At 44.6% G+C, this 15,819-nt stretch overlaps 1 protein-coding gene across 1 annotated transcript in view; it reads left to right on the forward strand.

The window, feature by feature from the left end:
• The window catches only part of POLR3B (RNA polymerase III subunit B), a 776,005-nt gene that overhangs the window by 381,962 nt on the left and 378,224 nt on the right, over positions 1-15,819 (forward strand). The window contains exon 13 of the mRNA XM_069228350.1: positions 9,330-9,491. Coding sequence (XP_069084451.1) covers positions 9,330-9,491 — 162 coding nt within the window. The remainder of the gene's footprint in view (positions 1-9,329; positions 9,492-15,819) is intronic.

Genomic DNA, 15,819 nt, shown 5'->3' on the forward strand with positions numbered 1-15,819 from the left:
GAAGTTTGGTGAGCCATTGCAGAGTTACTTTACTGCTGATTGTTGTATTTGTTTGCCTTTGTGTGAAATGGCAAATGTAACAGGTTTTTGTTGGAGAATGGGTAAGCTAGACATTTTGAAGACAGAGTGATAGTGAATGATTATCCTGAACTTCATATGCAAGAGAATTGGCTGTTCTTTGTTTTGTTGTTTGCATGACAGGGTGGTGTCTCGTATCCTGTGTGTCCCCTTTTCCTGTAGGTCTGAGCTGGTATCTGTAATGCTGAGAGTCAATTATATCATAAAATGGTGGTGTTTGGTCTAGAGTAGAAGGTAGGCTATAGGGACAGTTGGATTGAGGATGGAGCCCTGACAGGATCTACCAGCTGTTGCTGTAACATTAGCGCCCAGTATGAAATAAACAACGTGCCTCCTACCTCAGTACCTCCAGACTCTTATATGGAGACTCTGATCTGTTAATTAATCAACTTGCCCCTGTTCTTGGTCACATTGCATTGCTTCACGCTGCCCCCCAATTGGAGGTTTTTGGGAAAATTGTAGTGGAAGTGTTTTGAAAATGTATGAGCAAAACTGTGTGGCCGTTAAATTCCTTTCACATTAGTTCATCTGCAAGATGGATGCATTTGTAACATTTTAGAAATATTTGTTGAGAGTTCAAAGTACTCTCTGGCACCAGATTATGCTGGGAATAATGCATGGAAACTCTACGCTTGTGGTCAGTATTAATCATGTTTTAAAGATAGTTGCTGTGAGCACTGAATGGACTTTCCATGAAGAATGTTCTGGTGGATAAGAATTTTATTTTTCAATAGCTCTCCTGCACCCGGTGCGACACTGGTGTGACATCACTGGGGTCATGTAGTATCACTCTGGCACCCTTACATCAGTTCCCTCTTTTCTGCACCCTAGGACGGGGACTTGGAGCTGCTCTGGATGATTTTTTATGTCTTTCAGTGAGATTTTTCTTCAAATTCTTCAACTGCGTAATGCTCTATGGATGTCTTCATTAAAGAAATCAGAATTCAAGCCTTACCATTCCTGTCATGGAAAAAAGTCCATGTCGGACCCCTACAAAGTCTGCCTATGGTGCCTGGTTCCAAAGCTCGAAGTGCAACTTCATACATGCCGAGACCATCAATGAGTCGGAGGCCAAGCTGTTAATTGTGCATGCATGCGATAGGTCAGAGTCGAAGTGGCACTTTTCTTCATCCTACGGATAATTGAAAGCGAAGTTAGCACTAAAAGAGCAAGAGGGACGATGCCTCACCTCAGTGTCTCTCACTCTCAAGCTAGGTCACTTTGTTGCTCTCCACTTCCAGTGGAGTTTTATCCAGAGCCATACTAGTGGATTTCATTCCACCCAATGAGTCTCTGCTGGTGGTTCCAATACCTCGTCCAGCACCCTCTATGGTTAATTCCCTGTTGCTTTTTCCAGTTATTCCACCAGTGCCACTGCTGGCTCCAACCTCAGTGCCGATCCCAGCTCCAGTGCCTAATCCAACCTACTCAGAGCGACCGGTGCAGGGTGATGGCCCAGTGCAGATTCTGCACATCGGGACTGCAGTGGTCCTCTTTGTTGCGCCTGGCAGACCCATATTACCGTATTGAGTTGTTTGTTTAACTGCCAACAAGGTTGCTATTCAACCCCAAAGACCTCCCATAGGCCATACTTGAGCCATCACCAGTGCCAGCTACTTCCTAGGAACAGCCCTTAAAAACAAAGGCCACCTTGATTAAATCGGAGAGGGAGGCACAGTGCTTAATTTGTAAATAAAGAGGTGCCGGTGCTCAAAGCCCTTCTCTTAAACTCGAGGCTGCTGTAATTAAATCTGCCAGCACTGAATACTGAGGCTGCGTAATCCTGAAGCCACCTCGGGCCTCTTCAATCCATTTACGGCCACCGCTGCCCCTTCAGCTCATCCTGCAACTTTCTACTTTCTCCCTTTATGACGCTTTTTAGTTTTTCCTTCTTCCGTCTTTCCCATATGTGTCTTTTGCTCGCAGCAAATGCTTGAGGCATAAGAATAAGCCCCGGCCCTCACAAATAAGTGCCGGTGCTCAGCACCGGAAACAACAAGCACAAGTTAAGCACTGGGGGGGCACAAAGACTAGCTGAAGAGTCCATGTACAGGGAGGAATGCCAGTCTTGGCCTACATTGTGCCAATAGTACTGGTATATTAGTAACAGCATCTTTGGGTTGGATTCAGTCTATATCCAGATGCCAGAGGTGATTTCCCCATGACAACAATGACAGCAGTAAGGCAGCTAATTTGTTGCCTCCTGCATTCTCAGGCATGGCAGACGTCTTGGTGCAGTGACCTTGGTATGGTCCCTCTGGACCAGCTTTGCCCAGCTTAGCCTCCTTGCATTTAGTGGTGGTATCAGTGCTGCTACCTCTTTTCAGAGACCCTGGTTGACCCCATCAAGGTGGCTTTGGATAAACCAACCTCTGCTCCAGCTTTGAACAAGGTAATTGCCTTCTGAAGTATACCTTCCCAGGGGACCCTATCTTTCTGTCCTCACGCCTATCACCAGAAAGCCTGATGATGCAAGCATACGTCTGCGCTCAGTAGAAACCTGGAGTTTTTGCCTTGCTCTTCCAGACAGGAAGTTTAAGAAATGGGTGTCAGTAGGGGAAAAGGTGTTTTTGGCCAGTTGGTCCTCCTCTCACTGAAAGCCACATGTCTGTTGGCTAGATTGATTTATAATGTCTGTTGGCTAGATGTATTTGTTTGTTTATTTACTGTGTTTTTCTACAGCACTGCTTCACCAACTGGTATTAGAGCATTTTACACTGTAACAACATTCACATATTTCTTGACATAATTGCATACAAGTAACATGAATTTCATTGAAGCAAGAACCAAGAAACTGGAGGCTGGGGTTAGAGATATTGGCAAAGGGAGTTAGTACTAGCACTGTGAAGAAAACATTAAGGGGAGATTGATGCATCTACTGAGTGAATGGGGAGGAAATAACGGATAAGTGTATAGTTCTGTAACAAATTGGACAATAAGTGTTTTTACATAGAAAAGTCTTGATTCTTAAGATACACCCAGGCTTTACAGGAAAGGCAAATATGGTTGTGCCTAACTTACCATATCACTTGATGGAGCACTTTGCAGAGTGGTCAGGATTTCTCGAGGCAAACCTTCAGTGGCAATGACTATGTGGTTTTCTGTAAACCTAAGGAGGAATGTTTGACTGAAGTCTACTAGCTTCTTTGATGTTGTCCAGGCGAGCCTGGTGACAAAGCCAGTTCAGCCCTCAAAGTTCGAAGCAGGGAGGGCTACACCTTGGTCCTTCGATTTTGCATCCCCAGCCTCGGCATATTAGCCATTCAGGAAGCATCTGGGGCTTATCAAAAGGTTTCACTTTCACCAGCATTCGCCCTTCCATCCTGCCCAAGAGTTGAACTAATTCCTGCAGACATTCAGGGCAGGTGCAACAGAAAAGGCAGGTAGGCTGTGCAATCCTTACCCTCCTCATCCTTCCCTACACTACATGAGAATCCACTCCCCTTAAGGCAACACACACAACCAGTTGGAGGAAGGATATCAGTCTTTCTGCAGGCTTTGAAGGACATAACATTGGACCAGTGGATTTTACAAATTATAGAAAGGGGATATGTCCTACCCTGCTAACAGGCCCCTCTTCCTCAGTCACTTCAGTAAGAGGCTCACCTTTGGATTTTGCAGCAGGACGTTGCAGCCCTGTTGCATAAAAGAAACATTGGAGTTGGTGCCAGAGCAGGATATTGGATAGGGGTTCTGTTAATTCTTGGTACCCAAGAATGAAGGCGTATTCATTGGCTCCTAGACTCAGGCCATTGAACCTTTACCTTCACAAGAAAAAGTTCAAGATGCAGTACCAACCTGTCTCAGATACTTTTGCCCCTGGGTTCAGAAGAACTGGATGGTGTCTCTCCACTTGCAACAAACGGTTCCTACAGAAGCACAGGTCGTACTTGCGAATTGTGGTAGGTTTCAACCTCTACCCGTTTGCAGTCCTCCCATTTGGTCTGACATTGCTAAGGGGATGGTGGTTGCGGCACATATGCAGAGGTTCACATACCTTGGCGATTGGCTGCTCAAGGCCAACTTGCCGCAGATAGTGTTGGACCAAATGAATGCCACAGCATCCCTACTGTTTGACTTGGGCTTTTCCATCCTCTCGTCAAAGTCCCACCGCAGAGCCTCCTTAGTACCTCCTATTAATAGGGGCTGGACTGGACACAACATATCCATTAGCATTCTTTCTTCCTCAGAGGAACTTAGGACATTTTGGATAGAATTCTGTTGTTGTGGGGGTAGCACATATTCCAGTCTTATGTTTTTATGCCTACTAGGTCTCCTGATTTCCTACATTCTGCTGGGCACACACGCATGGGGGCTCCTCCAGTGGTACCTTTTTCTGCAATGGCTCCAAAATGGGGTGAGCTATCGAACATCATCAGAATAGTTTCCAGACTCTGCGATGGACCTGCTCTGGTGGTTGATATAGGCGAACATAGCACAGGGGATGTCCTTTTGCTTATCACTGGAAGTGGCCACAGTCGTGACAGACTAATTTAACTTAGGTTGGGGTGCATATCTGGAGAAACTTGAGATATGTTGATACACAACACAACCACGTTGTAGTATGTCAGGTAGCAGGTTGACTTTTGATCTCCTCTTTTCTGCCTTTGAAGTTCCGGGAATCTAGGCTTGGGTGCATGCACATTGGATCTGGCTGGTCATCAACCAACCTGGCAGACTCCTTGAGCACTAAGGCAGACAGCCTGAGTCAACGTCTTCTTTCTTCCCACGAGTGTTGTCTCTACCCTGTGGTGGTTCAGGACATTTTCACTTGGTGGGACACTCATCAGGTGGACCTCTTCATCACTCCAGAGTATGAACATTGCCACACCTCTGCACCCTCCAGTTTCCATTGCATTGAGCCTAGAATGATATGTTCCAGATTATGTGAAACGTTTTAGTTCACTACCAATTTCCCCCCATTGCCCCAGATTCTTCATGTTTTGAAGTTGCCCCAGGACTGAGCTCAAACCATTCTAATCATCCAGACTGAACCAGACTGACCAAGCAAATCTCCTGGGATTTTCCCTGTGTCTCCTGCTCCAACTACACATCGGAGTGGACCTTTTTCACCAATTTGAGGGGCAGTTTCACACCAACATCCAAAACCCTCACCATCATACTGGCGCGTGGGGACACTTGAGCTCTTTTCCCCTCTCTGCAAAGTCTGTCTACCCAGAATGGTGGAAATGTTTTGTGGCATGGTGTGAAGATCAAAAAAGTAGACTCTCAGAAGGCACACCTCAGAAAGGTTGTGCAGTGAGTACAGAGAAACACTGCATCGCAGACCTTTTTATGTTTGTCTTCCCAATCAGCCATACTTTTTAAGTACCCAATTGTTTTAAGATTTGTTTAAGGGGCTACCACATATGTTTCCTCCTATACCTTTTGAATTGCCCCAGTGAGATCTAAATTTAGTTGTGACTTCTTGATGGAGATTCTGTTTGAACTTCTACACAGTTGCCAGTAGTGACTGTTGACCCTAAACCATTTTTTCATGTGGTGATCACTCAGAGCTACTCACCAGGAAGCTGCAAGAGTTGTGTGTCCATTTTCCTTTCACCTTTTTGTATCCAGATAAACTGGCCTTGACTACTAAAGTGGCTTTCCAGCCAAAGGTAGTGACCCCATTTCATACTGGGAAGTCCATTACTCTGCTCACTTTCTACCCCCCTCCCCATTCCACCAAAAAGGAGGAGAGATTACATCGACCGGACAAAAGAGATCAGGTCTGATGACTAGCTCTTTTTGTATATGTAAACAGAAAGGTCAAGGCATTGCAGTAAAAGACTTACCACGTTGGATCGTCCTCTGCATTAAAATCTCGTTTACCCCTGGTAAGAACGAACCATAAAAAGGAATCTGTGCTTATTTCACCAGAACCAATGCTATAACATTTGCTTTAGTCTAAGGTGATCCTGCACTGGAAATTTGTAATGCAGCACTTTTGCAAATAATTATTGCTTAGATTCAGAAGTGACAAGGAATTGTCATTTTACTAATTCAGTGTTGAATCCTGCTGGCGGAGTGTTTACCATGCACAGTGGTTTTAGGGTGCAGGCCCTTTTTAGGGAAAATGGTAAGCCATGCTAGAACAGGGAATAAGGTGGGAAACAATCTTACTAACAAATCCTTGTCTGAGGATGCAGAATTCCCATGAACCGGGACTCCCCTGTCAATTCGGCACAACAGAGGAAGGGGGGGGGGGGTCCCTTTTAAAGGAGACAGGACCGGAGTCACAGAAAGAGGAAGCAGACATTCTGTGACTCTGGTCCTGTCTCCTTGAGCCTATCAAGTAGTGGGGTTTGGATCCATCAAAAGGGTGTTTCCCAGCATTCCCTGCATAATGTGAGGAAGGAGGAAATGCAGCGAGAAGAGTATTTAAAGAGTAGATAGAGGATCCGATTGCTGCCCTCTCTCTTCCCAAGAATGAGTGTACCACACAAATCCAGAGTCCTCCATTGAGAGTACTTGTGGATTGTTCTATTGCCTAAAGGAGGAGAGAGACTGTCACTCCTCAAGACTACTGACACTTGAGGAATTAGAGGTCATATCTTATAGTAAAGATATATGAAACTACACTAAAATACACATCTGTTGCTTCAGAGTGGTGTCAGTAGTGGCAGAATGAAAGCAATCAACACGAAGGACAATTTGTTGGAAACACTGGCAGTGAATATCAGCACCTTAACTTGGCACTGCAGATCCTCCACCAACAACAGGCCTTGCAGGTACAAGGGGCTCAACAGACAGGTTCCCATGAGAAGCAAGAGAAGGTGATGATTCGGCTAATAAATACCATCACTGCAGCCTGTGTGTATCCTACGATACCCAAGTGTTACAGAAATTTGCGCTTTTTGTGCTAGTGTCTCTGAATGGATAGCTCGTAACGCACCTTGGCCACCAGAAACATTGGATTACTCACTATAGTGTCCTCCTTGTAAATGGTGGCGTGCAGTGGCCAGACAGGCCACAAACTCTGATCAGACCCCCCGCTATGAAGAAGGGCATGCTTTAACCTGTAGGATGTGATGAAGAGAGGTGCATGCTCCAGTTTAGGGGGCTTCAGTTAAGTGTCTCAGCACCCTACCAGTCATAGTACCGGGCCATGAATGCTGCTGAAAAACGCATCTTCAAAATAGTCGGTATCCGTGGGAAAAAAAATATGGAATGATATTTTGAGGTATTTTTCACCCCTGTCTTTTTTCAACTTCTCCACTTCTGCCCTGCAGCTTAGGTGAACAGAAGAAAGGGTTGGAAGAAGACGAAGCAAGACTCCGGTCTGTGGTTTGGGGGCCTCAGTTTATGACTGCAGTGAGTTGGGACACGTAGCCCAAATGCCCCCCCCATAGAGCAAAACCTTAACTCTGGTTGTATGCCTTGTCGTTTTTCAATTTAGCGAAAACCAGACATCAGGCCAAAAGTAAGTGGAAACATGAATCCACACCAGCGGGCTGGTAGGCATTGGTTGTCTGCTGGGAATAGTTTGTTTTGAACCAGGCCCTGGCCTTGCATCCCACTCTTTGCATGCAAGGCATTACTTGGTCATACCTGGGAGATAAAATTACAAATTGTGTAAGATGTATTTCGCTTTTAATGCAGGAGTTTTACCCTCCCACTCTAGACAATAGTCTGTGTGCTTTTATTCCACATTTTAAGATTTTATTTTGTGGGTCTGATGCTGTCCATGCAGAGCTCTGAGAAGCTGAGCCAAGTACGCCAGGGAAAGCAAATGGCTCTCTTTTGATAGCTGCAGAAAGCAAAACCCCTCAGCAGAATGGAATTTGGAAAACCGTAAAACATGTAGACGAAAGTAAATAAACAATGACAGCCTGAAATACACTTTATTATGGGCCAGTGAAGAGACCAACTAGACTCCTACCTAGCGGCCCTTATTTTCAAAAAGACAAGTGTTTCATTTGTTCCCCAAGCAGGGCAACAGATAAGTAGCAAGAATTAGTATTAAAGGTATATCAACCAATCTTCCTTCATTTTGCACATATACGTTTATCTTGAGGACACCAAAGGGGTGGATAAAACATAACAACATAAATATTGCCTCAGTGCTTTTGGCATAGAGTTTATATGAGGTACCAAATTACTGAAAAACATGTACAAATAACAAAGGATACACCCACTAGGATCTGATGCCGGCTATACCCATCATTAATGTGTTGTTTCCTATAATAGGTATGGGATTCATAGGCATCATAGGATGCTCAGGTGAGGACACGGGCATATACTAGTGATTTTATACTACGCCACATGATAACATGACGTGTTTTATATAAGAGTTGCTATAGCTCCTGCTTTATGTGAAAAGCTTATAATTCTCCGCCTCAGTGGACCCACCCCCGGAAATTATCATAGATCAAGGCACAAACTTTACTTAACAACTGATGGGTCACGTACTATCAGATTCTGACACATTAAAGCCTTCATCTTCCTCAGATTGACGGGCTCAGAGAAGACTATATTTACACAATCAAATGCTAAGAAAATCAACCAGGCCTGAGGCTAAAGATTGAGATAAGATATTAACTTTCTTGTTGCCTTACAAAGTACCCCGTAGTCTTCAAGTGCCCGTATTTGCATCTTGTTTATAAATCAACATTTTTTCTGGGCCTCACAGATTCTCTAAACTTGGGGACCAGTGTGGTAGTGAATGTATTGCAAAATTTGTATGAGAATCGAGTTTGGAACTAGAACTTTTTTTTTTAAACTTTAGATCTTTAATGCCCAAATGACATCTCATACTGTGACATTAGAAATATCAGGTATTACCTATGATTTTGGAATATGTTAGGGAACTGAAGTTTTTTCAAGTACTTGTCTTGCTCGAGCTTATCTTGGCAGTATACTTGTAGCTCTCCCTTGCATCTTTCGACATATACCACTTCCCCTACGAACCCCTTCATCACCTGGTTAACCCCTCTCTGAATCTTTGCCTACAGCTTGTGCGCTAACGGCGCTTGGACTGGATCATTCGACTTTGTTAATCATGACCATGTTTTAAATGGCCATCCCATCTTATCATAGTCTTGTAGACTTTCTCAGCCTCCAAACAGGGTGCTGTTTTGAAACACTTCTAACCAAGTCTATTGGCAAAATTAGAGGGTAGAAATAAAGGTTATTCACAAGAAATGCTTGCAAATATGGCAAAAGCGCACTACTGACAAGTTTAATGACCAAAACAAATTGCATGTATATTGTTCTGATTTCACTGTAAGATGTCTGTTCTTTATTTTCAGTTACTGTCTCTACTGTTTGAAGACTTGTTTAAAAAATTCAACTCTGAAATGAAAAAGATTGCTGACCAGGTCATTCCCAAGCAAAGAGCGGCTCAGTTTGATGTAGTGAAACACATGCGCCAAGATCAGATCACAAACGGCATGGTAAACGCAATCTCTACTGTAAGTATTGCGTGTGGCCCGACATGGCAGTGTTCTGCATAGTTTTGGTCTAATATTAACTGTGCTAGGAATGCTGGTTGAGCACAATTGAACATGTTGATCCAATCTACAGATTATTTTAAATGGCATTTTTGCTATAATTGCTGATTTTAAATATGGTTGATTTAGTTTATAAATTATATGTATGTATTCTAAATTAAGGCAGCATAAAAAACAACCCTTAATTCTGGCCCGCGCAGAGCAGAAGGCTTTATTTTACCCACTGAGAAGTAGTATATCAATTTCTTTGTAGGCAACCACGGTGAGTCAGCTGTACTAATGTCCAGAGGTTTGTTTTGTGCAGTAATAGGTTGATGCAACTGTTTCCCATTGTATTGAGGAATTCTCCAACTGCTGCTACAGCTTCTGTTTCACGTTGCCTTAGCTCTACATGGCATGCTTGGCAAGGTGTCATCCCAACACTTTTATACTTAGCTCTGGCTATCAAGATGAACTGCGGTGTGAGAGTCGGCTTCACGCAGGCGCACATCCTACCAGGGCATACGGGGAGAGCCTTAGCAGGTGAGATGGGTACTTGTCAAGTATCTAGGGTCTTGCTGGGAAAGAAACGGATCTCTTTCAAGTATTTTGGTGGTGCGCTCTTGATGGAATTTTTTCTTTCTGAGGGATAGTGAGCGTGTGATTTAGCCCATGTTCTGAGTCCCATTCTCCTGTTTTTATAGCTGTCCTCCTGAGAGTCATACTCATTTCAGACCTCCATACTACAATATCGCTTGTGCTTATAACACCTGTTGTAGCATCCAAATAATTTTTAACATATTGATTTTAGCTTGTATTTGTTTTTTTTCCCCCCATTGTCTCTGGCACAAATAGAATACCCTGTTCTGAATTACGGAGAACAATGTTCATTAACATACATATTATCTTTCTGCGAAGCAATTTATTTCTAATGTTAAATTCATTGGGGGAAAAACTATTCTGAAAAACATCCTTCGGGAGGTTTGCAAGCCAAAGTCCAAGTTATTACTTGGAGACCTCTTGATAAAACATGGTATAGTAATTTATTACAGAGGTATATTATCGTCAGTATAGAGCTAGAATTGTTATTATGTAGAAATTAACCTTTTCGGTAAATTACTTATTGTCATTCCTATCAATGCATGCTCCCAGCTACCCTCTAAATGTGAAAGTACGCATCTGCTATGAATGAGGGGCACTGGGCTGCATTGTGAAAGTGAAGATATCACTGAAGAGAGCCCTGCATCTGGCCTGACCGCCAAACCGGGAGCTAAAAATGACCGAAGGAAAAGTATGATTTAAACAGGCTAATGCATGAGATAGTCATTTTGCGTGTCTCGGATATCTTCCCCATCCAGTGATATGTATCGTCTGCATGTAGTCTGTTATTTTCTCACAGCAGGAGCTGTTGCTGCTGTAAAATGTTTCAGACAAGGCTTCTGGTAGTAGTGTCACAATGCTCAATAGGGCCCACCTCCAAGTGGCACAACATCTCAGAAATTTCCACTCAAGAACATAGTTGGAGAAGCCATATGAGAGCAAGGTTTGGGGACAGAAACGGCTGGTAGGGGGACCAGGACCAACAAAATAAATACATTTTCTCGCAAATAATCCCCATTATGCACCTTTGGATCTTGCGTCGCCGTATACCTTCTAAAAAGTAAATTCTCTCTTCGAGAAAGCCTTTGAGTTATAATCAACTCCTTCAGCTGTCTTGCTGCATCACACACATAATAAACAAACGGACTATTAAATGACAGAAACCAAGTTACTATCGTTTTGCATTACTTTCTTAGCAGAATACATTAATGCAAAGCATACTTTTCTTTTGTTTGCTGATAAGCCTTTTTTTTCATTCATTCTTCCATTTCTTTTTCACAAGGTTCTTTTGCCTTCTTTAATTTATAGCACTGTATTTTAATAGTAAATAACTGTTTCACATGGTTTCCTCACACTTGACTGAAAATGTACTAAAGTATCACTAGCCACACTTTCCAGTGTTCTTTTCTCCTATTTTATTAAACTTAACTCTTAACTCATTTATCTTTTATATTGTCCTTGAACAATATTCATTTCTCTCAACCCTATTGCTGTAGCCCATCTGTGCTCCTACTTGGATTTCCCACTTAAATGGAATCAGCTTGTAGAAAGTGCCATAATAGTGCAGCAGTCAATACGTAGCCTTCTTGGAGTTGTAGTGCAAGCTCTGCCAAATTGTCCTGTTTCCAATTGTAACCGCCACCATTAATAATTTTATCTCTTGAATTCTAGTCTTTCAAGACCGCTACTAGAGGCTGACATAGGTTGTGACACTGTTTGTAAAAAAAAAAAAAAAAAAAATCCCCCACATTTCATTGATCACCTTTTGGTGTAACGCAATAAATGAAAGGTCCTTATCTGCTTGGGGGCATACACATTGCTCCCTGGTTCACAGGGATCTTCTTCTGATAGAGACCTATAACGACAGCACTACATTGAATCTGGACACTTTGCTTGCAATTCCTTCGCAGGTCGCCAGGTGCTGTCAGACAGCTCTGCTTCAAAACTGTCCCACCCCTGATGAGGCATCAGGTCCCCTCATACATGCAGCACCTCCACGTGCCTATGTCAGTTCCTTTCTTTATGTGCCTTCCAAACGCATCTGAAGCTTCACAAATTCAACCACTGTCACAGAATTTTTCTACTCAAGTTTATAGTATTCAGACATGTCTTCTCCCTTAAGACTACAAGGTTTAAGACTGTTGAGACTTTAATTGACAAATGGCAGTGACCCATGCCACCTGCTTGAGGTGTCTGTGATCCAGACATGACTTGACGTCATGTGAGTGCTGCATTCAAATGAATCACAAAGCCATCTGAGATCACAAAGCGAATCTCTTTGTCGAACTCTACAGGAAATCGAAAAAGTGGTCCTGGAAGAAGTTGAGGCTACTTCAAAGGTTGCCGCCATGACCGGTTGTCATTTCATCGAAGTCACAGAGATCAGGTACGTTGAAAAAGTAGAAAAAGCAGAAGAGGTCCAAAAATGGTTTGCCTCAACCCTGCGATACACCTCAACCTCCCCAGGGTATTGACGACGCCTCAGCAGCTTCGAGAGCTGAAAAATGCCTTGGACACCCTTTTTGGTGCCCTGCCAGGTCTCTTTGGTGCACCTTAGGGCCCCAAGAATCCGGGGTGGCCTCCAGTCGGATTATCGCCGGTGATCCATCTGCCGACGGAAGCTGTCTGTCTCAATTTTAGGGCGACCCCTCCCTTTAGCATGCCACCACTGGCTGTGGTGCAACATACAATACCACCACTGGGGCTGCAACCAATGCCACCAGCTCAAGCACTGGCATCGATGTCAAAAGTGGAGCTGCTAGGCTTATTGGACCCTGAATCCTATTCCCCACCACCCAGACATTCCCAGTATGCCCATTTAAACCCAGAGAGGCACACTTCTCAACGTGATGATGAGGAGGATGCAGATGACAACACTTATGGGGACCCTGTTAGTGATGATGGCAGTCTTTTTGATGACATCTCTCCAGACATTGGGCTCAAATCCCCATGTCCAGCCACTGGCACCTGAGGAGTCAACCTCCTTAGCAGCAGTAATTAGAAGGACTGCTGAGGTGTTAGACCTCACGCTCTCCTCAACAGATGTAAAGATGTAAAAGTAAAGACCTCACTGAGGTCCTTAACTTTGAGAAACCAACCAGGAAACTCTGTTGCCCTTAAATGAGGCTCTAACTGATGTGCTGATGGGCATCTGGGCAAAGCCAGAATATTGCCCCCCCCCCCACATAACAAACAGGTGGCAAGGCAGTATAGACCCACTCCTGGGGGTCCAGAATTTCTACCTTACCACCTCATATCGAAGAGCCTAGTAGTACAAGCATCTACCAGTCAACTGGCACCCTAATGCTTTTCCCATCACTCTGCCTTAAAAGGGAATTTAAGTGAATGCAGACATTAGCTAAATGTGTATTCTTCTCTATCATCCTTGTTCTCCTGTCCGGGAACACTCCTTGTCTCCTAGGGAGACATTTTAACTTAATGGATAAGAGTGGCAGACGTCTTGCCAACTGTCCCATATGACGTCCGGCCAACCCTACAACAACAGATCACAGATGGCCAGGACACAGCAAAATACTTTATCTCTTCAGGCTTGAACACAGCCGACTTCTTGAGTAGGGTAGCTGGGACCAGTGCCACGCCTGGATTCGCTCCATGGGCTTTTGATTGGGTGTCCAACAGTACCCCATTTAATTGCCCTTCAATGGCTGTAGGTTGCTGAGCCAGTGTGGGCTTGGCCTTGGAAATGTTTAGAGAGAAGAAACCTCGCTCCACCTATTCAACAGATCCTACAGCAGCCCTGCCCCTTATGAGGTTTTGGAAAAGGATATCCACAGAGGCAGTGCTTATACGCCCCGCAACAGCAACAGTCCTCAGGAAGGACAAGTTCAAAATGTTCAAGCTAGCCCAAGTGCTGTAGTCCCTGGAGACTAAATGGTGGTGTTGGATTTGCAGGATACGTAATTCAACATCACTGTCCTGCAGTTCAACAAATGCTGCTAGCTGGGTCAGGTGGGCCATGAGCACTTTCAGTTCACATGCTCCCTTTTGGCTGTAACAGTCCACCTCGTGTGCATCAAGGTGATGGTGGTGGCTGCAGCCCAGCTGCGGGGGTTGGGAATACCTGTCTCCCGTAACTTGATTACTGGCTACTGTAGGTGGGCTTGCTTCATGCAGTTGCACACTACCTCCAGATGACTGTCGACTTATTGACATTATTGGGTTTTTCCATTAAACTGTCGAAGTCACACTTAAACCCTGCGCGATGGTTCCCCATCCTGAACACTGTGCTTTTCCTCCACCTCCATGAGTCCAGAACATTCTGGCTATGATCCCAACAGCTTAATCCTTGACCAGTGAGAGCAGCTCTGAGGCTTGTGGGCCTCTTGGCCTCCTGCATCTTGCTCATGGACCACACTAGATGGCGCATGCTGACGTTTCAGTAGGATATGAAGTGTCAGTGGGCTCAGCACCTTTAGGTATTGAAGCAGACTGCAACCAACCTGCAGTGGTGGCTGCTCAACTTCAGTTGGACCGGTGGCACATCCCTTGCCCTTCCTCACCCAGAGTTAATGGATGCTTTGGTATGGGGGTTATGAGGCCCCCTGGGAGAGGTGGACATCAGATGACTGTGGTCTCCAGGGAAGGCTCACCTCCACATCAGTTTGTTGGAGTTGTGAGTGATTTGCTTGGCACTGAAGGCATTCCTCCTAACCGTCATGGCAGAACGAGTACAGCTTCTGATAGACAACACAACCACCTTGTGGACCTCCAAAAAACAGGGCTGCATTGGGTCGAGGATCCTCTGCCAAGAATCTATACTTCTCTGTTCATGACTTAACGTTCAGGGCACACCCCTGATTACCCAGCACCTGGCAGGATCTTTAAACGCCAGGGTGGACAACGTCGGCCTGCGTTGCTTAGTGAATCCGGAATGGCAGTTACACTCAGAGATTGCACAAGATATCTTGTAGCACTGGGGAGAACCCTGGTTCGATCTATTCACCACTGTAGAAAATGTGCAATGTCAAAGCTTTTATGAGTTGGAGTTCCCCCTCGGAGATGCCTTCCGCCTGGGACTCCTGTATGCCTTGGTGTACCTGCCTCTCCTGCCCAGAATGCTGAAAAAGATCATCAAAGACCAGGCCCAAGCCATCTTTGTAGCTCTGTACTCGGCGAGGAGAGTGTGGTATTTGAAACTTCTGATCATGGGCACATGTCCTCCAAGCCATTTCCCCCTTTTGCTGCCCCTTCGGGAGGACCCTCTGTCACAGAAGTAAGGCTGGATCCTGAATGTGCATGGAGACTAAGTGACAGCAAATGATGGCTTTTGACCTTCTTCCCAAAGTGGATGGTATTCTATTAGCAGCTAGACCTCCCTCTAACGAGATTGCATATGCAAGATGCTGGGAGAAGTTTTTTTGTTTTTGTCCCCGCATCAGCCAAACCTTGAATGCAAAGTTGTCTGATATTCTCATGTTCTACTTTTCTTTAGCCCTGCAAGGTTCCGTTGTGGCAACAGTTAAAGGTTACTTTCCTGCCCTTCTGCCTTTTTATGGTTTTCGAATCAGCCTTCCCTCTTCAAGTCACCATGATGTGGTTTTTGAAGGGGTTGAGTCATATATTTTTGCCAACACCATTGATCATACTGCAGTCAGACCTGGAGACAGCTGCTTCTCCCACTCAGCGCCTACCTGCAGCTGACTAAGAGAGCTTGCGATTCTAAGCAAGCTGCTGCTATAAATACCTACCT

The sequence above is a fragment of the Pleurodeles waltl genome, chromosome 4_1 (assembly GCF_031143425.1).
Source record: "Pleurodeles waltl isolate 20211129_DDA chromosome 4_1, aPleWal1.hap1.20221129, whole genome shotgun sequence".
Lineage (NCBI taxonomy): Eukaryota > Metazoa > Chordata > Amphibia > Caudata > Salamandridae > Pleurodeles > Pleurodeles waltl.